Genomic DNA, 21,474 nt, shown 5'->3' with positions numbered 1-21,474 from the left:
AATCGTTCTCAGGGGTAGTTGCAGCGGTCATTGGCTGAGTCAGCATGTAGTATACCAGTGGGCGAGTAAGGAGGACGAAAGGTGGCACACGGTGCTACAAGCAGATACCGGTTGAATGAGTGTGTCATTCTCTGTTGAGGGATCTTTCAAAAACCTGACTTGTTCCGGTAGACTTGCTGACGTGAGCTTGCTCATGAACAGCACCACCTCATTGCTTTCGGGGGCTTTGGAATAAATTTGAGTCATAAGAGAGAAAGGTATTTAGAAAGACAAAAGACTTTGCGATCAGCGCCGACAAGGCGAGGGGTTTTCAGATTGTCCACAAAAGGCTTCTCGTCTCACTTTTCGACAGATGAGACGACAAGGATGATAATATTCCAACTACAACCCTTCGAGGAATAGTTACTTGAGTTGCTGTACAGCTCCGTTGACCCGTTCTGCTACTTTGGTCATTCTTAGCGACGAGTAGTCTACTGGCTCTGGCTTCTGATTCTCTGAAAGTATTTTCTTTTGTGTATAATCCTTCTTGAGTGAAACGAAGCAGGATATTTTAACCAAAACTTCCGTCATTGCTAAATGAGGCGAGCTCGAGTTTTGAGTGATCATGTCCAAACGTTTAACGACAAGTGAAAGGTAGGAGATTGCCCATTCGCCTGCCGCAAATTTGCACCTTTCTTTGTTGAAATCCTTGTTGCTGATGAATCAATCTGAACAAAAGGGGCCTCGAAACCGAGTTACAACGAAATCAATACATTCCCCAAAGCATCATTCTATTCCGAATGGCCAACCAGACGCTGACTCATTGGTGCTATAAATACCTAGAGAGTAGACAAACGGTGCGATCTCGTGTTGCCAAAGTGTGCATGCGCTTTAGTATAGAGAGTCCCTTGTACATAATGTGATGCACGACCTTGGCGGTACGAGGTTCTAAACAGACACACAATAAAATGGTATGAGGATCCACGTTTCCAGTCAAGGGTATCCTTATGAAGACGTTTGAAATGAAGGAGCGCGTGGTTGTACTTTGTGTTTCTAATTGATCTGACGCGGTTCATGCCTGCCGTCCTGTGCCGTCCCCTGACGTTTATCCATATAGTACCACACTATACTTATATTGTGATTTTTGGATTTGGTAAAGAAGCTTGCGAGAATGGGCTTGGGTCACAGTCCATATAAGCGCATCGCTTCTATTCGATGACGGAACATACATCTTCTGAATTTGAAGAACCAAGACTGTGCGGAGGATGATGCTTAAGCATATATGCCACATTTTCTAGAAAATACATAACAGAACACAATGGTTGGAACATATCCAGAAAACATCCGCTGCTGTAATTCCACGCAGACATACGCTGAAAGTTGTCGTTCTCGTCAAGAAGCATGTTACTCATTCCATTTGTAATCTATAAGTATATAAGTCCCGGAACTTTGAATACAGAAGCTCTCACCGGAAGAACCAACAATGACGTGTCTTAGAACGTCGGGAGCTTAGCGTGACGAGAAGTTCCCTTCGCGAGCAACAACATAGTCTATCATAGGCATGAGCCCCAACTAAAGTCTTCAACAACATCGTAAATCTTACCAGAGAATACGAATGAAGAATAAGAGCCTAGTGACGGCAACCAGCGAAAGGCAAAGCATTTCGAACGAAAGGCACTTGTGCCTTGCTTCGGTGATCTACGTGGCATGATGCATTTTCTGTATTTTTGGTTCTTCCCCAGCGGAGCACTCAGACCAACTTGCTCAGACGAAAATCATTTGGCTGAGTATTTCAAGTCAGCGTGAACTGACGTAACTTTATACTGACGTTGCCCCCGTTCATACATACGGAGAAAGATCAGTGGCTTTGAAAAAATAACAAACGCCTTCGGCTTTGTTCAATCGAAAGGTTTCCAGGCAATTTTCCCGCTTAATACAGCATTTCGATCGATGAGGCAGAACGCGATGCCAGTAGCATCACAATCGCCGGTCCCGCCATAGCTGCCTTGCAATTAAACAAGAGCAGTCCACTCTCTAAACGGCACCCAGTCTGCGACGTCCTCTCCGTTTCCCATCTTCCACCCTTGTCTGTTATTCTGACATATCAACACTAGGATACGTTGCTTTATGAAAGAGGCAGCAGGACAACATTCGCTCGCATTATAGAGGGTCTAGAGTTTCTAAATGATAGACTACCCATTGTAAAGGTTGCATCTTTGCAAGCAAGCAATGTATTTGCGCTCCCTCCTTAGAATATTTCTCAGCAAAACTTAGCTTTTGTACCGTGTGGGTCATACTTACCTTTTTACCGTGAGAGAAAGAAAGAGAGGAGGGGAGAGAGAAAAGCCGATGCTGGCGGCGTAGGCGATGATCATCGGTGCGAGGTGGTTTCTCGAGATATTCCAAGCTAAACTCGGCCAAGGGCGCCGTCTACTGGGCTACGCATGTCTCTCAGGTATGTATTCAGCAAGAGGAAACATCAGCCTTTTCCAACGAACCCATCGAGAAACACCAGAGTTGAACCGGGCCCCAAACTGAAGAGAACTTCTTCTCTCTAGCACAGGACTTGAACAAGGCTGGTATGCTGAAGTCAACGGGCAGTTACCATGTAGAACGACAGAGACCAAGCCCAGCGCAAACATGCCCACACACATACTCCCGCACTAAAACATTCCCCATCAACCACAACCATGGATCACCATACCTCTACACCTGTCTTCGATTTCTCCGCTGGCAAAAGCCTCTTCCGAATCGAAAGCGGCCCGAGACCCGAGACCCGAGACCCGAGACGCCTCCAGTCTTCTCGGCGCCAACGCTCCGGATCGACGGTCCCGCAACAATGCCGACCCCCATCGCGCATTCTCCTGGCTGTTTTCAAGCAATCGCATTGAGAAAAGGTAACGGGGCCCAAACGAAATTCCTCCGCGCTGAAGAGAAAACAAGAGACGTCGCTCACGGACAGGAATCATGAATCGGTCCTGTCCAAAACCATCCTGTCACACAAACGTCAAGGCGGGGGGGTGGTGAGCCGCTACCGCTGTTCCTGTTGCTGCTGCTAAATCGTCTCAACAACTTGCAAGACCTCAGACACAGATAGAAGAAGCGACGACGACGTCTCGTACACACCGCTCAATCCACCCACGGCTGTCCAATGCCGACTTCAAACGTCCTTCAACAATTCGCCCCTCTCGAGTGGCATGTAGATAGGCAAAACGTCTTCATCTCATCGCCCCATGCAAGGCGCGTCAGATACTGGCAGATCGCCCGAATAAAACAGGCGACGGCCGGCGCCTGAGACCCAGGAAAGCTGTCAACGTCTCCAATCAGCCCCATCCTCTCTCCCCTCTACCCATATGTTTCTATGCGTTTGGCCAAGAAAAGAAAAAAAGAGGGAAGAAGAAGAAGGGCTCCATCGATACCACGCCTCACATCAGAAAATATCCCGAAAGTGACACACGCCGTGAATGTCCAGTGACGGGTGTTTCGTCCCTTGGCGCTCTACATTAGTCCAACCCCGGACCAGACGCGAAGAGCCTCATGATCGAAAATGGTGCATGTTAGCCGATGACACGTGCGGAAGGGCGGTAACATGGCAGGGTTGGCATGAACCCCCCGGGCACCCATTTTTGGCGGCGGCGGCGGGTTTCGCCTGAAGTCGGACGGGGCTGTCGGCTGGTTTTAGTTTTGTTATATCAATGTCTGGAAAAACACGGCGACATGCTATTTGCCATGCTTATGGCAATTGGCCTGGGAGGGGACAGTGGGACGTCTCTCCGGCAAGAATTGCCGATTGTATGTTGTATATTCTAGACGGCGGCATTTTTGTAGGGCTGGATTGGGCTGAGGTTGTACGGGAGATGGATCGTGGTCGTCGTAGTCCTTGTGTTCATCATCGACCTCTTCGTCATCGTCCTTCGCCTTCAGGTCCAGCCTCACGCTTATCCTGGCGTCTATCATCATGCCTCGATCGTCAGACTTTTCTGCCCCCATCAGCAGACGCCGAGGAGTAATGTGGCTCTAGACCGGGCGCTTGCATACTGTCTCAAACGGCTGCGTGGAAAAATAATGCCTCGGCACTTGAACCATGTTCAACTTGAATAGGTTAGAGAGAACGAATTTTGATGGCGAAGACGAACGATCCCGACCGGCACTTGCCAAGTACGATAGTAGCCAATAATGAGAGTCATTCAGAGAACTCGCAAACCAACGCAGTCAAACAAATCTCACTTGGCTCGGCTTGGCTTAGACTAATGACCTGAGTCGAGTTGGTTGTGAGGCTGTGAGAAGTCTGCTCAGTCATCCCATCCCAAGTCTAATTATGCTTTTCTCTCAGAATAAAACCGCGGAGACTTCAGCAGCGTTCGGAGAAGGCGAAGAAAGCTTGTGAATGGCAGGCAAGAGGCAAAAAGCTTGGCTTCTCGCATCCCCTCTCGCTAAAACATCAGAGTCGGGCTGTTTGAACGACACGGGCAGCCCTGCCTCGGGTTCGTTTGCCCAGGAACACCTTACATGCCAAGGGGACTGGTAGGGCGGTGGTGATGGGCGATTGGTACGGGTAGGTGACCGAGGTGAAGGTGCTCTGTGCAGTGGTGTGTGAGAGAAAGACTTGTTCGCGTAATGGAAGTGTAGCAAGTGTTGGGAGGAAATTCAGAGATTGGACGACGTCAAAGGGAGGGCAAAGATCAGTCCAAACACAGACGTGAGGCTTTCTGCGAAGAGGCGTGTCGAGGATGGGTTGAACCTGCCACTCCTTTGGTTTGTCGAAGGAACAATGCGGTTCCCACTATTTTTGGCATGTGTAGTAGTGTTGAGGCTGGAGTGTGAGTGATGTGATTCGGGGGGATTAGTGAAGGGAGGAGTGAGGTGTTTCGTTTCGCCCTGGGAGCGGATTCGAATTACCCCGACTCTCGTCTGAGAAGAGACAGGCTACAGAGGGCGAAACATCTGGGTCGGCTAGACGGCGGGTTGAAGATGGGTCTGGGTTAATATCAGTAGGGCGGCTATTGAGTTGGCGGCCATGGGTCGGCCACTTGGCTGGATGCGGCTGTCTGTCCCGTGGAAGAGTGCTGGATGGGATCCACGCGGAAGTATTGATGGCGAGGAGATGGTAAAAAGGTGGACAGCATGTATGCGCCTGCGTTGATCCGCGGATCCCCCTGTTTGTTCTGGGGAAGGGGAAAGCCAAGGGCCGCGGGATGCGAGCAGCGAAGGTCAGGCACCAGGTGCTGGAGTCACGAGGAGAGACAGGAGTGTGCAGGCGGTGGAAAGCCAGACGGTGGAGTAAATACTGATTGATGCCAGATCTCGGGAAGCGAATCTTGCGTGTGGTCGAGGTTGATGGGGACCCAATGAATTCGATCTTAGAATTCGCGGGTGCTACTCGTCGAGGCAACATGGCCGTCGAGAGAGCAGGGGACGATAGTCTTTCCCCGCGAATAGCAGTGGTGGTTGGCCAGGCGAGGTGGATATGGGAGGGCGAAGACATCAGACGCCAATGCTGCCCCCAGTCGATGTTCTGCGACGTGGTGAGAGACGGCAGACGAGGGTATGACGACGTTTCCATGTGCAGGCGAGTCGGGGAACGGAGGAGAAAGGGGGATGTGGCTTGTCTGGTTGGTTGGGATCGCAGTGACAGGACGACGCAGACAAGCAACGACGACAAGCCTCGCGACGTAACGCAACGGTGGAACTTGGTGAAGAGCAAAGGCACCAATGCTTGATGAGCAAGGACATGGGGCGGTGGACTGCAGATTCGTGAGTGGTCTGTCAATGTATCGTCGGAGGATTTTCTCTTGGCCCCCCCGGGACCAAGGCGGAGATGGCACGGAAGAAGTCCAATGACGATGAGGCCAGAGGACGGACGACAGGCTAGTGACAGGGTAGCAGTTTGGTGATGCGCTGACCGACCGAACAGACCAAGGCTCGAGTGCCAGGGGTGAAGCTTGGATGTTGTTGGTATTCCTAGGAGATGGAGAAGTGGATGAAGCGAATGCCTGGGAGAGAAGTTGACGAAGGAGACGCAAAGATGGAGAAGATGGACGATGGACGATGGACGAGGGGGAAAGGAAGGGAAAGGGAAAGGATGCAGACTGAAGGCGCCCCCCGCGCTGAAACAGGGCTCGTCGCGGAAGTGTCAGAGGGCTGACGGAGGGTGAAGCACATCCGAGCGCCAGCCTCTTTCAGCGGGTCTCGCCAATGAGAGGCCCCCAAAGGAGAGAAGGTGGAGACGAGCCAGGAGCCCCTGGGTCGCTGGGCGGGCACTACGGGCCTAAACCTTATTTCGGCTTCGACGTCGTCCGACTTGGTTGACACGCGCTACCACCCAATCCCAGTCCACGGTCTCGTCTCTTTTCCTCCTTTTGCCCTCCCTCAAGCGACTGCCATCTTGTCTATCTGGGCGGGCAGACAGACAGACAGACAGACAGCCGACAAGCGCCCCGTGTGCATTTCCTGTCTTGTCTTCGTTGCAGGTCCTGCGCCGTCGCCGCCGGGGGCTTCAGGGAACTGACCGTTGGATCAAGTGTTGAGAGCCATTCACACAGAGACCGTCGCCCGGGGGGAAAGCACCGTTGCTTCACCTGCTGCGTGCTCTGCATCAGTCGGCGAGTCGAGAACCGTATGTGTGTACGATACGTTCGTGCTTCGGCGCAAGTATGGGGTGGTGTGGTATGCCTGTGGCTTGAACCTCCGCGGGCTGATATCATGAGATGACTTTTCTGTCTCGACTGGGCGGACGAACTGCCGTTACAACCTCTGCCACACCACCACCGTCCCGTCATCTGTGTCATGAACGGAAACCTAGGCAGTTGGAGGGGGGCAAGGGCCGCCGCGTTCTTTTCTTGTCTGTCAGCCCGATATCAGTCAAAGTATATCGTCGCGGTGTGCAGGCTGGCAGCTGCGTTGCCCTCTAAACCACGACCGAGAATAGCGTGTGACGATAGTGTTCCATTCCGCCGCCGGATGCTTAATCGACGTCGCAAAGCCACACTTGCCGTCTTCTCTTTTCAGTCTGGTCTCCGGCCCGTCATCATCGGTTGACGTTGACATGGCGCGGCGGCGGTGCGTTGCGTACGCGCAGTCCTAAGCCTTAGCCCTCGAGGATTAAGCCAAAGCTTCCTTCTCATTCGTTCACCTGCTCGTGGCATTGCTCGCGCGGCATCTTCTCGGATCGGCTTATCCAGATCCCTTCATTTCTTTCCAGAAACGGATGGCAGCAGCGCCGTTACTCGGCTACCACGGCTCCCAACCCTTACCATTCTCTTTCTTGCAGCGTCTCTTGGTTGTGTCTGGCAGTGCCTGGGCATTGGAGACCTCCTCCGCTCATCTTCTGACAGGCGATGGAGACATGGGTGGCCTACTCTGTACGCTGGCAAGTGTTAGTCAAGCACGCAGGGCACCCAGGTGGATGAGGAAAGCCACCGACGTCGGCAGCATGTGCGCGAGAGCAAAGCAGAAGCAAGGCCTTCACTGCGCATTGCAGACAATCTCCTGCTGCTGCTGCTGCTGCTGCAAGGCCATGGAAATTCTCCTGGCAGTGTTTCTCAGCCATTCAACGGATCACCCCAAGCTGATTCCATGGCACAGCGCTTCCAATTCTCAAATTTTCGCGCCCAGAACCCCGGCCAAAACCCGTTGTCTTCGCTAGGCGTCGGTGGCGCACCAAAGACACCTCTCTTACACCCAAGAGCCCCCCCGGCTGTGATGGTCAAAACGTGTTTCAACCACGCACCGTCAGCCTCCTCACCCCTTCACCCACGTCCATCCGGGCAGCCACCCCTGCCCCGATACAACATCTCACACCCAAATGGCCCAGCCCATGTCGCCTCTTCGACGCATCAACCACCACACATCCCACCCCCCTGTCGACTCTGATGTCGACGCCTGGCCGATTTTTTTTTCAGATGCAACGACGCCCGCCCGAGCAGGGGTCTGAGGTTTCTGGCATCTCTCTCTCGCAAAAGCGCAGACACCATACAACTCTTGGGACGATCCCGAAGGGTCGCCTTTAAAACCATGCCGTTCCCTCTCACCCCCTCTGCTTCCAGTTTCCCGTTCCTGGAGAAGTCATCAAAAAAGAGTTTCTTTCATTCGGATTTTATTTTCCTTTTTTATTTTTTCTTCAACCGCGTTTAATTCCAACCGTCTTCTTCCTCCGAGGCTAGTCCTACCAATAGCGCAAGTCGCTTTTTCACAACAAACCATTCGATTCTAGTAGTCACTCTCTCGACGAATACTCTTCGACTTCATCCTTTTTACCGGTTTCTTCAAACGCATTCGATTCAAGATGCATATGTCCGCTATTGTTGTCTCGGCCCTGGCCGCTGTTGCTCAGGGTAGGTTTTCGGCAGATGCTGGAACAGGAAAAAGGCCAACAGACTAACACGAAAGTCAGCCGTCGACGTCCAAGTCGTCTCCGTCGCCTCGACCAACAACACCCTCAAGTTCTTCCCCGACAAGATCAACGCCCCCGTCGGCTCCATGGTCCAGTTCCAGTTCCGCGGTGGCAACCACTCCGTCGTCCAGTCCACCTTCGACAACCCGTGCATCCCCATCCAGAACGTCAACACCTCCGCCAAGGGCGTCTACTCCGGATACCAGCCCGTCGCCGCCTCCACCGCCAAGGGCCAGATTCCCGTCTTCACTGTTGAGGTTAAGAGCGCCACTCCCATGTGGCTGTACTGCTCCCAGGCCAAGCATTGCCAGAACGGCATGGTGATGGTCATTAACGAGAAGTAAGTTTACCTTTTTTGCTTTTCGAATTTTCTTTCCCGCGGTTCGCGTTGTTGTCCGGAGAACCCTTTTTCCCGCACGTGGATACTCCTGGTCTATCGGTCAAGTGTGACGTGAACCTCGCGTTTCACATCTCAGACGAGACAGAGGGGTGGCCGAGATGCATGAACCACCGCGCACGGAGACACTACAAAAATAAAAATACGATCAAATTGCTAACAACCCGCCCAGCACCAATGCGAACGCCACCCGCTCCCTGGCAAACTACGCCAAGGCCGCAAAGAACGTCGCCCAGGCCCTGATCCCCGGCCAGTCCTCCGGCGGCGGCTCCGGCTCCGGCTCTGGCAACGGCGGCGGCAGCGCCTCTCCCACCACCGGCACTGGCTCCGGCACGGGCTCCGGTTCCGGATCTGGTGCCGGCAGCGGTGCTGGTGCTTCCGCCACCCCCTCCTCCCCTCCCACCGCCGGCGCCGTCTCCCTCAGCGCGCCCGGCACCCTCCTTCTCGCCCTCGGCGCCACCTTCATGCTCATGTAAGGTGTTCAGCTGGCGTGACAAATCGGCGGATTATTATTCCCATGCTACGCAGCTTGTTATCACAAGCCACACAAGACGTGGAATATTTACGGAAGGGGTGGGTGTAACGGAATGGGCCAGGAGTTGGTCTGGTTACGGTGTACCATTGCGATGATGATCTTAATACCATTCACTTTTTTTTATGTCATGTTGTTTTTATCTATCTTGTCCTGGCAAAAAGCAGTTTTTACTTTTTGCACGAAACCACTGCTCTTCAACAGGGACAGCAGCTGGTGAATGAACTGGTCGAACGCTGAGGGGAGGATGAGAGAGAAAATTCAAAACTAGACGGGGACTATTTCCTGTGTATATAGTTCCGCGCCGAGAGATCGGCGTGACTCTGCATGTTTGCTGCTAGCACATCTAAATCGAGTTTCTTGATTCTGGTAAACCTTTCGTTTGGAGTTCCGTGCAAACGCCATTGATTGAGAAATACAATATACTAAAGGAATGCAATTTTCGGAGTCCATTTTTGGCACGCATGAGTGTCGCTGTGGCGGGCGATGTTCCTTGTGCTTGTCCTGTGCCCATTCTCGCTGTTATTCAGCTCAATGGCACTGGCCAGTCTCGTTTTCGGGAACGGTGAGGCTCGGCGATTTCTACAAATACTTTGGTCTCAAGTTAACACAATGGGCAACAACATGGTCATGCAAGCAACTTATTTTCGGCCAGCCTCGCACAAGTCCAAGGGTGTTCAGTGCACCTTCCAATACACAGAAATAGAAATATATTCAATGGAAGAAAGGCTGAACTACACCGCTTCTGCAGCCCGTTACTTCTGCTCCTCCTGCCCGGGGATCTTCCTCTTAACCCGTCCCTTGGCCGCCTGCTCGCACAGCTTCGGCGGCTTCGCCTTCTCCAACCAGCCCTCCTCCCTCTTGACGCGGCCGACCTTGATGTACTTGTCGCTCTTGCTGAAGAAGTCGACCCAGTGCTTGAGCGTCTGCTCGACCATGCGGTGTGCCTCGGCGCGCTCCTCGGCCATCTTCTTCTGCATCTCGTCGTAGCTCCAGTGGCGGTCGACCTCGGGGTCGTCGAGGGGCAGGAACATGTCCTCGACGCCGCGCATGTCCGGGGTGCGGTCCTCGAGGAAGCAGCCGGTGACGAAGCCGCGCGAGGCGTCGTGGCCGGCGAAGACGTTGTAGGAGCCGCCGGGGCCGTAGATGCGCGGGTTCGCGGAGACGTCGAAGATGGTGTGGTTGATGGCGAGGTAGATGGGCAGCTCGGGGTCGGAGCCGTTGTAGGCGAGGAGTTGCTCGGGGGTGAGCTCGATGGGGCCGTTCTGGGACGGGAGTTGCGTTAGTGGTTTGCCGCTTGTTGTAGAAATGGCAACAGGGGGAAGGCAGAGGGAAACTCACAAGCTTGGACTTCCAGTAGTCCACCTTCAGATACCACGGCTTGTTCTTGAAGCCCCAGAAGAAGCTCTCGCCGTTGCTGATGAGGTAGCTCAGGGCGCAGGAGGCGAGGGCCAGGAAGCTGATGACGCGCAGGATGTCGAGCCACGGGCTGTACTCCTCCGCGCCATCGTCGGCCTTCTTGGATTTCTTCTTCTTCTTCGACGGGGCGGCGGCGGCGCCCCTCGAGTTCTCGGCCGGGGTGCCGGCAAAGAGGTTGTCGTCGTCCTCCTCAGCAGCGGCTTGCGGCTTGCGCTGCCGTACCTTGTCGTCGGCCATTGTGTGTGCAGTGTGTGTATGTGGCTAATGTGCACGTCGGGACACGTGGTTGTGTTGAAGAAGCAAAGATGGGATTCGCAGAGCTCTTCCAATGGGGGGGTCGCGACTTTTACGGAAATATATTTTGGAGCTGTCCTGCGCTAAAGATAGGTCACGTCACCCATCGACGACCCCCTGAACTACATGGAGATGTGGCCTGACGGAAGCTACGGACACTGCATATTTCGAGCAATTGGGGGCCGAGGAGCACGAATTGGGTACGCGGACGGAGGGACGGACTCTACGCTGGGTTTGCAAACCGGGCTGCTGTTACTGGTTGATTGGGGCAAGCTGTTCAAATATCGACGTTGATGCCGAGAGCGAGCGAGGATGCTGCACCGTGGGCGTGGGGATGGCGGACATGGGCCCCAAAAAGTGACTTTTAGACGGCGTGTGATAGGCCGTGGCGGATCCAAGCCATCCGAAGAGACGGGCCTTTGGTGCTTTTGGGGGAGTCCTTGGAGATGGGAGTTACGAATATAGTGCTCAAGTCCCCTATTATTGCTGTCGACGGCCTCCGGATGCCGTGAGTTAGGTAAGCTTCCAGAAGCTCTGGGCCTGGTCTCACCTCGCCAATATTTCACGACCAACACAAACAATTGCATAAGCAGCCCGACTTGTACAACATACCTATGCAAATGCAACAGACCTTGAGTCTTTGAGACATTGCACCGGAAGACAGGGCCTCGATGGGGATTACCCAAAAAGAAATGGACTTCATTTACCACAATGCCCAATCGGCATCGGCTTGCATCATCTCGTGTGCTCCCAATTCTGCGGATTTCAAGCTCAATTTCTCTAGCTGCATGCCTCTTAGCGGGGCAATCGCTGTGTGGGGTCTGCACCTATTGAGCTTACCACATTAAGCAGCTCACCAACGCGACACTGCAATTTTCTACCCGGGGCTGCTGCACTCAGTGACACTGAAAAAGGGCCCAACGGTGGGGCTTGCTTAGGTCATTGTTCTTCACGCCCAATCCCTTTCCGGGAATGAAGCCCATCTCGCCCATTTCGCTACGGCGTCGAACCTGCTTGGGGCCACCCACTCACACTCCAATCCGCCGCGTCTCCCAGTCAACCCGCCTGCAGCGCCGCTGTAAACACCCGCAACGGCCTTGCTTCCACCCGCAACCGCCATCCTGGGTCGATAAGATCCCTTGAGTGCTACTTTTCTGCTTTTGCCTGGCCTGCCTTAGATGATACCACCTTCATTAAGCACCTCTCCCAGCTTACCTTACTTCGCTCGACGCCATCACCGTCATCATCGCACTTTTGCGACGACTGTGTGACTCTGCCCCTCGCGCCCTGAAACCGCCCCAGGACCAGACTAAAAAAAAGAAAAGGCTTACCTAGCAATTTTCCAAAATCACTCAAACCGCCATCATCCCGCATGATAGGGGATTTACGTTGGTAGACACCCAGCACGCACCTTTTCCAACATCTCTCCGTCGACACACACACGCACACACAAAATACAATACACACACAAGATGGCCGACATCCCCGACGCCCCGGCGTCGCCATCACCGAGCCTCCCGCTCAACCCAATCACACCAGACCGCGCGAACCAGAAGCGCGATGCCCGCAACCTCTTCCCCTCGCCGCGCGGCAGCGAAGGCCGCGAAAGCTCCGTCCACGAAAAGATTTCCCAGTTCAACTCCCTCGCCAACCAGACCAAGACCCTCGAGCGCAAGACCGCCGACGCCGCCCTTAAGCGCGCCATGCTCGGCCGCGAGGAGGCCGAGGGCGAGGCTCGCCGCTACAAGGACGAGTGCAAGGTCCTGCGCGTCCAACTCGAGAAGGGCAAGGAGAGGGAACAGCGCGTGAGCGAGAGGCTAGAGACCGTCATGGTGAGAAACCCCGCCCGGCGATTCCGAGGTTTGGCAGCCCCCGTTTTCTAACATTTGTGTTTAGGAGCAATACGGCCGCGCAAAGGAGACGTATGCACACACAAAAGCCGCCTGGGAGAAGGAGATCAAGCTGGCCCGCAAAAAGACATTTAAGAACGAGTCGCAAATCATCAAACTGCAGGAAGAGCTTAAGGCCGCCCGCGAAGGGTGGAGAGCGGCTTCCGACAACATCGACGCCGAGAAGCTGCGCTCCAAGGCGAGAGAAGAAGAAGCCTTCCAGGCCCGTTACCAAATGGTCAGCATGGAGGAGCAGCTAACAGAAGCCCTCGAGAAAATCAAGTTGCTCGAGCAGGAGCGTGATGCCTTCAAGACGCTTGCCAAGGAGGAGGAAGTAGCCCGCATCGCCGCAGAGGGCCGCATCCCGCTGCCCAAGAACGATACCGCGCAAGACGAGTTCTCGTCGCCCAAGAAGAGGCCGCGCTTCTCGCTCTCGACGGTCGACATTGTCTCGTCCGCCGCCACCGAGGAGGAGATTGAGCAGCTGAGCCTCGAGCTTTCCTGGGAGCGCCAGCGTGCTGACCGCGCGTATGAGATGGTTGATTTCATGCAGGCCGAGTGTGAGAACCGCTGCTGCTCCTATGCCAAGGCGCGCAAGAGGCACAGCATGGCATCCCCCAGACAGAGTCTGGCCTCCAACAGACCGAGCATTCTGTCGCCGCGCAGGAGGCTGATGGCCCCTGCTGAGATCGCTGACGCCAGCGACCTGGTCATCCTCCGCGATTCACGAGAGTCGCTGTCGGACCGCAAGCCATCTCTGAAATCCTCTCAGCTGTCGTCCCCCGCCTCGGACGACGTGCCGAAGAAACCCGAGAGCTTGAAGAGATCAAGAGAAGAGAGGAGAAGCACCATCTTCTGCCCTCGCGAGGGCATCTTCCGCACTGTTTCTCAGGAAGAAGCAGAGGAGGTAGAGGCTCGCAGGGAGAAGGAGGAGCCGCAGCACGAAGACAGTGAGGCTTCCCCCAACGAGCCGCCCACACCTGTTGACGCCCCCCTAAGATTCTCTCGCACACCATCCCTCGACCCCCCCGCCTTCGCGGTCCTCGCGCAAGAGCGCATGTCTCTAGCCTCCCTGCTCAATGCCCCCCACGGCGGCGCCGACGGTGAGGTTCACACGGCTCCTCTCCCGTCCATCCCCACCATGCCCGACACCCCGGCGCGCCCCGAATCCCGCGCCTCACGCAGCCCGTCCCCGACACCCGACAACACCGTCCGCCCACACACCGCCGCCGCCTTCTACACCAAGACCACAACCACCAGCGTGCCCCTCCGCGACGACAAGCCCCGCCCCGTGCCGCGCTACGAGCGCGCCCGCACGCCCTCGAGCGAGTCGCACATGTCCTTCGACGTCAACAACCCCGCCATGACGCCAACCATGACCCGCGAGGAGGCCCTCGCCCGAATCCGCGAGCGCCGCGGCCGCGCAAAGTCCATTGCGCAGGGCACCGCCACGCCGCGCAAGAAGATGATCGAGGGCGCCGGGGAGCGGCGAGACGTTAGCGCCCCCGCCGGCCAGGCGGTCCCCAAGGCCAAGGCATAGAGTCCCTCGGCGCCTTTCACGGACCCGCGCGGTGGTAGCAGCAGCAACTCGCAACGGGGGCTTAGCACGACGACGCCGACGCGGATTGACGTTGCTCCTGCTGATACAGCTCCCAACGGGGTCGACGACCAGCGGCCCAGTCCCTTCCAGAGGGCGGCCGAGATGAAGAACCGGATTTGGAGGCTTACACGGGACTCGCTGGGCTGGTCTGCCGGTACATGAAAACATCACACACACACACACATCACACAAATGACAGACACACGCACACGCACACAACACACGCATGACATGACGGCGTTTTTCCGGTGGGAACGGGGCGGACCCAATGGGAAAGATACCAAAACAGTGGGAAAGGATTTTTTGTCTTGTTTTCCACGGCATGGGGCGTTTCTTTCTGCGTGCGAATACCTGGTTTCTGGATAATTATTCTCGCGTTTCTTCTTCACCCCTCATAACGGCCGGTCCTCCTTTCTACATTTGCATTGTCGCGGCGTTTTCGGAAAGGCAAAGGAAGGGCTAATCATGAGGAGTTGAGGATTCTTGTCTGATATTACCTTTACACCCCTTTTTAGTATACGTATCATACGGGTTTTCTGTTGTTTTTGTACGATTAAAAGTGTCGTTTGTCTTTTTTCGCCCCGTTTGATGAGTGGGAAGGGGTGGATAGTATATTTCTCGTTTCGACGCGGTAATTCAACGTTGCTTTTTATGCTGTTTAAACTGACTCGTCGTTTTTGCATGTTTGTTTGTGCTGTGGTGAAAGAATCAAAAGGTGTAAGAGTAGATTTTGTCCTCTCTCGCGAGGATTTGATATGTTTTCGTAATGGAATGCATGACCGGCTGGCTGGTCTTGATGTCTACTCTACTTCGTGGACGCATGTCTTATGGAGAGAAATACTTGCTTGACGCCTTGCTGCTGCTACTGCCCATCTTCTCGTGAACTGAGGCCAAAACTATGCTAGGTTTCATCTCAGAAGCAGCGATTGCGTAAGGGCCGCTCGAAATGGCGAGTCCAAGTCGTCGGTTTGCAAGTATCCATGATAGGAAAGGGGGCCACGCCGATGTTAGCACTCGCCTTGGATTGCTGCCGTAGAACTCAGGATGACAGAAACATGGGGCATTTCACGGCACATGTTAGGTGTGGTTTAGAGCCAAAGCTGATATGTATCATCCATACAAACAGCCGGGTGAATTACCAGATTTATATGAGTGCCAGAAAAGCCCGAGAAGTATAAAACAAAGCCTTACTTTTGTCGTGGATGTTTCCCTAATACAGTCCCGACTTCCTTCCTTCCGTGGTATATGTAAAACATATTGTATCATAACGTCGTTCAGCATAAGTGACTTGTCATCTTTCCCCCTCGCCTCCACTTCCTAGATCTTAGACAACCTCTCGACTTGTCACACTGATATATATAAAGATTTGAGACGCAATTCTTCAGCAAATTAATCACCCGTTTAGGAATCCCCTGGCCGAATTACGCGCGCTCTCGGAGCTGTAGGCGTCGAGCTTGACGGCCACGAGCACGCACTCAACGCCGCTCTTGCCGTTGCGCGTGCCCTGGATCTTGAGCCGCCACTGGCCCGTTCTGACGACCCACTCCTCGGCCGCCAGCGCAGCGTGGCTGCCGCCGGCGGCGTAGCCAGACGAGTCGATGCGTCGGCGTTTCCGCGAGTTCGGAAGGAAGCCGGCGGCAGCGGTGGACGCCGAGGGAGACTCGTGCCCGCCGCCTTGACCGGTGCTCGAGGTCGACGAGGCCTGGTCGTCTGCGGGAGCGAGGGTGTCGAAGGTGTGCGGTTTGCCGTCGAGGGTGATCGAGGTGTCCGGGTCGATGATTACGCGGACGAGGTCTTCGCTGAGAGGCGTGTGTCCCGGGGTCGGGGGCTGGCTGCCCGCGCCGCCGGAGGCCATGAGCAGGCCCAAGGGCTGGGTGGTCGGGGGCAGGTTGAGCTTAGTCGCGACGACCTCGAACATGCGGGCGACGCGGGCGCGGGTGTCGCGGAAGAACTCTGCGCGGATAGAGTTTGGCTGGAAGTGCAGGCGGGTGCTCTCGCCGCCGATCTCGAGGACGAGCTCGGCCGCGCGGTCGTCGACGTAGGGGCGGGCGTAGTTGACCCAGCCCGCGAAGTGGTCACCCGAGGGTGAAGAGATCGCGGAGGAGGCGTCGGCGGCGACGCTGATGCCGCTCTTGAGGATGTCCTCGAGGCGCAGGACGATCTCCTCGCGGCGGCGGGACTGGTTGTAGCTGATGTTGTGGGGGATGAGCTTCTGCTCGAGGCCCTTGAAGTTGAAGTATCTGCAGTCGCGGAGGAGCTCGGCGCGGTGGGTCTCGTTGCGGATGGTGACGGGGTAGCCGCGGAGGAGGTGGAGGATCTCGGCGAAGGTGTCGGCGGAGCGGTTCGCGACGGAGGGGGGCAGGATGGAGGGCGGGCGGAGGAGACCTTCGCGGTCGAGGCCTGGGAAGAGGTCCTCTGGGTTCGAGAAGAAGACAGCGAAGCCGAGGGAGAAGAAGTTGGGGGAATTGCCCGGGTCGGTAAAGATGTCGCGGGGGATCTGGAACTCGCGGTGGCCGATGGAGATGAAGATTGACTCCTCGTATAGTTGTGATATCAGCTTCGGTACTGGAGGTGATACATGTTAGCAATGCGCCGGCAGGGCCGCTCTTGGAGGGGCAGACTGTACAGCTGTAGAATTGAGCGTCCGCAAAGAGGCGCACAAAGTGCGTGCCGTCTCGCGGCTTGACATGGTAGCCTTGGAGGTGGAGGGAGATGTCGGCAAAGGTCTTTGGATCGCGATCGATATAGAGGGTGCGGATGGCGCTCGAGAGGTCCTCACCGGTCTCTTTCGCCTTCTTGACCTGGCAGTAGAAGTACTGGGAGAAGTAGGAGGGAGCTGGAAGATAAGATCAGCACACGTCAGGCAAGTTAATATATACGGTGGTATCGCGGGTGGTCGCGGCACGAGGCCGGTCCTTCCGGCGGATGTCGAGGATCGGGTTCGCGTTGGCAGGGAAGGCAGGGATCGTGGACGCACCATCAGACGAAATGGAGGCGCCGGACAGCTTGAACAGCTCGGATCCTATCTGGATAGGAAAGACGCGCTCGTGAGGGAGGAGATTCGGGATCTTGGAAACGGCTTCCTCGTCGCGGGGCGGGGCAGGGCTTCTCGAGGGGCGCTGCTGCGGCTGCGGTTTGCCGTTGGTGGTGTTGGCGACCGACATGTCGGCGGCGAAGGGAGGAGGGGGAGGAGGAGGAGGTTGACGTCGGAGGTCAGGCTGCGGCTGCGGCAGCGGCGGACGCTGGATCGTAGACTGCTGCTGCTTCTGTTGTTGCTGCTGCTGCTGATTTCGTCGCGGAGGAGGAGGCGGGGGAGGTTGGAACTGGGGCCGTTGCTGTTGCTGCTGTTGTTGCTGGGCAGGCTGCGGCGGCGGATGCGGCGGCGGATGCGACTGCGACTGCGGTTGCGACAGGAGATCGTCCGGCTTGAAGGACCCTGGATTGCGGCAAAAGACGAAAACAGCTTTAGAGGAGTTTTCTAACAGACAAGACAAGACAAGCAAAAAGGTATTCAGACGCAAAGCTGGCAAGAGGCCTGCTCACCCTGCTGCACCGAGTTGTCGAACCACAGGTCAAAGACATCAGCATCCGACATGGCAATGGTTCTCTGGAAATATTTCTTCTCGATTGAGGCTGGCTGCGATACGGCAATCTACGCGAAAGGAACCGGCCGCCTGCGATTCGCTCGTTCTGGGAGCTATTCCGACCGGGGTAATGATTATTGGTACCACTGACAAGACAAAAACAATTCACTGGTATTGTGTCGCATTCATACTCAGGCCTGTCAGGTAGCAAATGTTGGAATTTGGAGAAGATATGGAACCGAATAGTCCAGAGTAAAAAAATAAAAGTAACCTATTCAAACGCAATGCAGTCGCCTACAAAGCGCAGAAGCGCGCAAGTAACGCGTTCAGTTGCCATTTGGGTTCTGGATTAGCATTCGGCGCCTCGGCGAAGCTTCGCTAATGATGAGCGAAAGGGCGCGGCAAGCCGCAAGAGCCAATTCAATCAGGTTCCAGGCTTTGGCCAGCCACCCCTCTAAATCTAAATCTAGGCTCACTAGGCCCCCAGGTAGTGAACACTGAAGATACCTCGCGAAAGATATAAGCAATGTGTTGTATCACATCGGCAGATTCTCTATGGAACGGTACTTGCGTGTCTCGGCCATGTCTTGCTCAGCTTCCCTGCCAATGAAACAAAACGTTTTTGGGGGCCGTTATTCCCGGCGAATACGCGCTAGCCAAGGCAACCTAACCGACCTTCGTGCCTTCCTGGGTAAGTTCCTTCGGGGCTCCCGTAGCGCTAACCTCGTTCCTGCCTGGCTCCATGGTGGCAGGCAGGAAGGAAGGAACGCAGGGCAGGGCGGGTATGTACCTGCTGTAACCGTACAGACACAGAGTGGTAATTAGGTAGCTGCCTTCCTAGGCAGTACTGAGGTGGTAGTGAGTGTGCCCTGAGGTGAATGGAAGGCAAGCGCTACTCCGTACTCCGCGGGTCGCGCCTTCCTTCCACCCAACTCTATCTCACTTTACCTATCCGTTCCTGCCTTACCTGGAAGGGAAAGCCAATCGTTGCTTCCTACGCCAGATCATCCTTCTTGTCTCAACCCTCGTCCCTCGCTTCACATCTCGCCTGGACGGGACACTCGACATCATCTCGCTCGCCCCTCGCTCGACCCGTCTGCAGACTGCAAGTGATGCTGCATTTAGGTATTGTGCAACACGACAGGACATGCCCCGGCTCAGTCGCCCGGACAAGGTTGCTTCCATTGGACGATTTGACGCGGCCGCAACACTAATCATCATCCAGTGTCATTTGTCAATCATCAGTCGGCGGCGGCACTGACAACCAAGTACTTACACTTTCGCATCAAGACACGAACAAGAGCAAGACACCGGCTCCCGTCTGCCTTGATACCATGTCTCTCGCCGATGGAACGAAGAACGAACATTGCCAGAACACTCCCCGGCCCGGGGTTTGCCGCTTATACTCTCGCATGTCATGCTGTCACGAGGAATGGTGGAGAAGGCGAACTACTCTGAAGATGCTACCAGCCTGAGCCACGCACTTACTTACACACACCTGTGCACCTCGGACACCTCCAGCCTCTATTGGAAGAGACCGCCTCCATCCTTCCTGCAAGGGACCGCGTCAGGCACCCGGCTAGTTCGTCAGGCCGCGGCTCACTTCCTGAACCCGCCATGGAATGATGGCGAGACATGGTGAACTGACACTTGCAGAAACAACGGGCGTTGGAAAGACAAAGGCCCAACTGTCCATTCTCCCGATCCAGAATCAAGATGCTTCCCACACCCACCCAAGGTACCATCAACGGAGCCATCCATGAAGCCTGGGGAAAGCCCCGATGGAGGGAGGGAGGGTTGATCGTTTGCTTTCATGGCAATCACTTTCGACGATACCCATACTCAAACATCACCATCCAGCATCACCCTCGAGAACCGCTTTTTGAATCAGAGATTTGCTTTCCGTCCCTAAAATGCTCCCACCCCAGAGGCAAACAAGCCTTTGAGGTATGCGGTCCAGCTGGCAAGTCGTCCGTCATCCGATGTATCACTTCGCCATCCAAGTCGTCAATCCCAAGACCGTGACGACCAAAGCAGACGCCGTCCACTCACCGTCCACCGACGCAAGCAAGGACTCCCCAAATCTCGGCAAGTCTGAGCCGAAACTGACAACCATCGTGATGCCATCAAGCTTCGCCTCAAAAAGCCTCGACGACGCGGATGCAAACCCTACTGTCATGCAAGGCCGCCCATTTCCACCGACGAACTGCTGCCCTGTCCTGGGCTCGAAGGATCGCCCCAACCTCAAAAGCCGCGTTCCAGTGTCTTACCGCCTGCGCACGCGATCTGTTCGCCAGTCTGATCAAGTTGATTAAGGTTCATCATTGCCGACATATGCTTCTTCTTGCATCAACATGAACTCCTCGCGGGAAACACACGGAAAGGGGGATGGCTCGTCGTTCTTTGACGTCGACTGAACTTACCGACGCCGCGCCGCGCCCTCGAGGGTCTGTTGCCGCACGCCACTAACATTGACAATAACCTCTGCAATCAATCGAGCAGCCCACTTGTCGTTCAGTCCGCGTCGTTCCGTCGCACCAAGTTTGACGCCACCCACTTGTTGTACAACAGCCGCATTTCCCACCACCACCATTCATTAACTAAGAAAAAAAACCATGTCGGCCGAGTAGCGGAGGATTCCCGCTACTTGCAGTCGACCCAGAGACGCAATGCGTTCACTCTCAAAAATGCTCATTGGCCCCAGGCAGCAATATGGAATTACCGTGACCCGCACGTTGCTTTTCCAGGTAACCCGAATGTACTTCTTTACATACAATACGAACGCGATGCCGGAACCGAAGTCAAGGCACGTCCAGCCTCCCAAGGTTGTTTGAATTTCGTCCCGAGTCTCGGGGGCGTCAGTGCACCTGGTTGCGCACTCCAGACTTAGCTTCCGAGTCTCTTCCTAGCAGCACCTCCGGCAACTACAGAGTACACTAGGTGGTCGGAAACCCCCTCAAGGAGAAATGCTCGGAGCCGACGAGCGAGTTTTCCGCTGCCATATGGGGGCCCAATGGGGCCGTAACACTGAATCTGAGGGGACGGTCGTGGGTACTTTGTACCTACTTTATTACGACCTGATGTCGTGCTGGCCGGTTTCAAGGCCTTACCTCGTGCAGGGCAGGGATATGGATGCCTCATTGTTAACGGCAAGCGTCCCTGAAAGTCCGCAGGCCGCTCCACTGGGAATGCTGTCTGCTGGCTTCTGGAAGAGATAACGCCGAAACGCGCCCCAGATGCCGGGACTCCTGGTCTTGGTCGAGGTCCTTGTTCCATCAATCAACTTCTCAGCATTTCATCTTGTGCCCTGTGGAAGGACGGAGTACACTACCTACGGTGCCTACGGCGGTACGGTGTGGTGCCCTGTCTGGAATCGCTGGACCGTGTC

At 55.3% G+C, this 21,474-nt stretch overlaps 5 protein-coding genes across 5 annotated transcripts; 3 read left to right on the top strand and 2 right to left on the bottom strand.

Annotated features, from left to right (window-relative positions):
- Positions 1 to 8,263: 8,263 nt before the first annotated feature.
- Positions 8,264 to 9,244, top strand: CGCS363_v003270 (Extracellular serine-rich protein; the record flags this gene model as incomplete). Its single annotated transcript, XM_036635119.1, has 3 exons — positions 8,264 to 8,312; positions 8,372 to 8,711; positions 8,941 to 9,244. 3 exons carry the CDS (start codon positions 8,264 to 8,266, stop codon positions 9,242 to 9,244), a joined length of 693 nt encoding a protein of 230 aa, XP_036499483.1.
- An 811-nt stretch (positions 9,245 to 10,055) lies between these two features.
- Positions 10,056 to 10,956, bottom strand: MSBP1 (Membrane steroid-binding protein 1; the record flags this gene model as incomplete). Its single annotated transcript, XM_036635118.1, has 2 exons — positions 10,056 to 10,565; positions 10,642 to 10,956. The coding sequence occupies 2 exons, from the start codon at positions 10,954 to 10,956 to the stop codon at positions 10,056 to 10,058; spliced, it is 825 nt and encodes a 274-aa protein (XP_036500423.1).
- A 1,529-nt stretch (positions 10,957 to 12,485) lies between these two features.
- CGCS363_v003268 (uncharacterized protein) lies at positions 12,486 to 14,442 on the top strand (the record flags this gene model as incomplete). Its single annotated transcript, XM_036635117.1, has 2 exons — positions 12,486 to 12,845; positions 12,910 to 14,442. 2 exons carry the CDS (start codon positions 12,486 to 12,488, stop codon positions 14,440 to 14,442), a joined length of 1,893 nt encoding a protein of 630 aa, XP_036500424.1.
- A 1,453-nt stretch (positions 14,443 to 15,895) lies between these two features.
- CGCS363_v003267 (Uncharacterized protein) lies at positions 15,896 to 18,097 on the bottom strand (the record flags this gene model as incomplete). The annotated part of the gene is made up of 4 exons (XM_036635116.1): positions 15,896 to 17,067; positions 17,129 to 17,338; positions 17,408 to 17,980; positions 18,046 to 18,097. 4 exons carry the CDS (start codon positions 18,095 to 18,097, stop codon positions 15,896 to 15,898), a joined length of 2,007 nt encoding a protein of 668 aa, XP_036500415.1.
- Positions 18,098 to 19,198: 1,101 nt separating this feature from the next.
- Positions 19,199 to 19,728, top strand: CGCS363_v003266 (uncharacterized protein; the record flags this gene model as incomplete). Its single annotated transcript, XM_036635115.1, has 3 exons — positions 19,199 to 19,260; positions 19,312 to 19,477; positions 19,528 to 19,728. The coding sequence occupies 3 exons, from the start codon at positions 19,199 to 19,201 to the stop codon at positions 19,726 to 19,728; spliced, it is 429 nt and encodes a 142-aa protein (XP_036500416.1).
- Between the last annotated feature and the right edge of the window lie 1,746 nt (positions 19,729 to 21,474).

Source organism: Colletotrichum siamense (assembly GCF_013390195.1).
Source record: "Colletotrichum siamense strain Cg363 chromosome Unknown KSG_Cg363_contig02, whole genome shotgun sequence".
Classification (NCBI taxonomy): domain Eukaryota; kingdom Fungi; phylum Ascomycota; class Sordariomycetes; order Glomerellales; family Glomerellaceae; genus Colletotrichum; species Colletotrichum siamense.
This window is presented reverse-complemented; position numbering and strand designations above follow the sequence as displayed.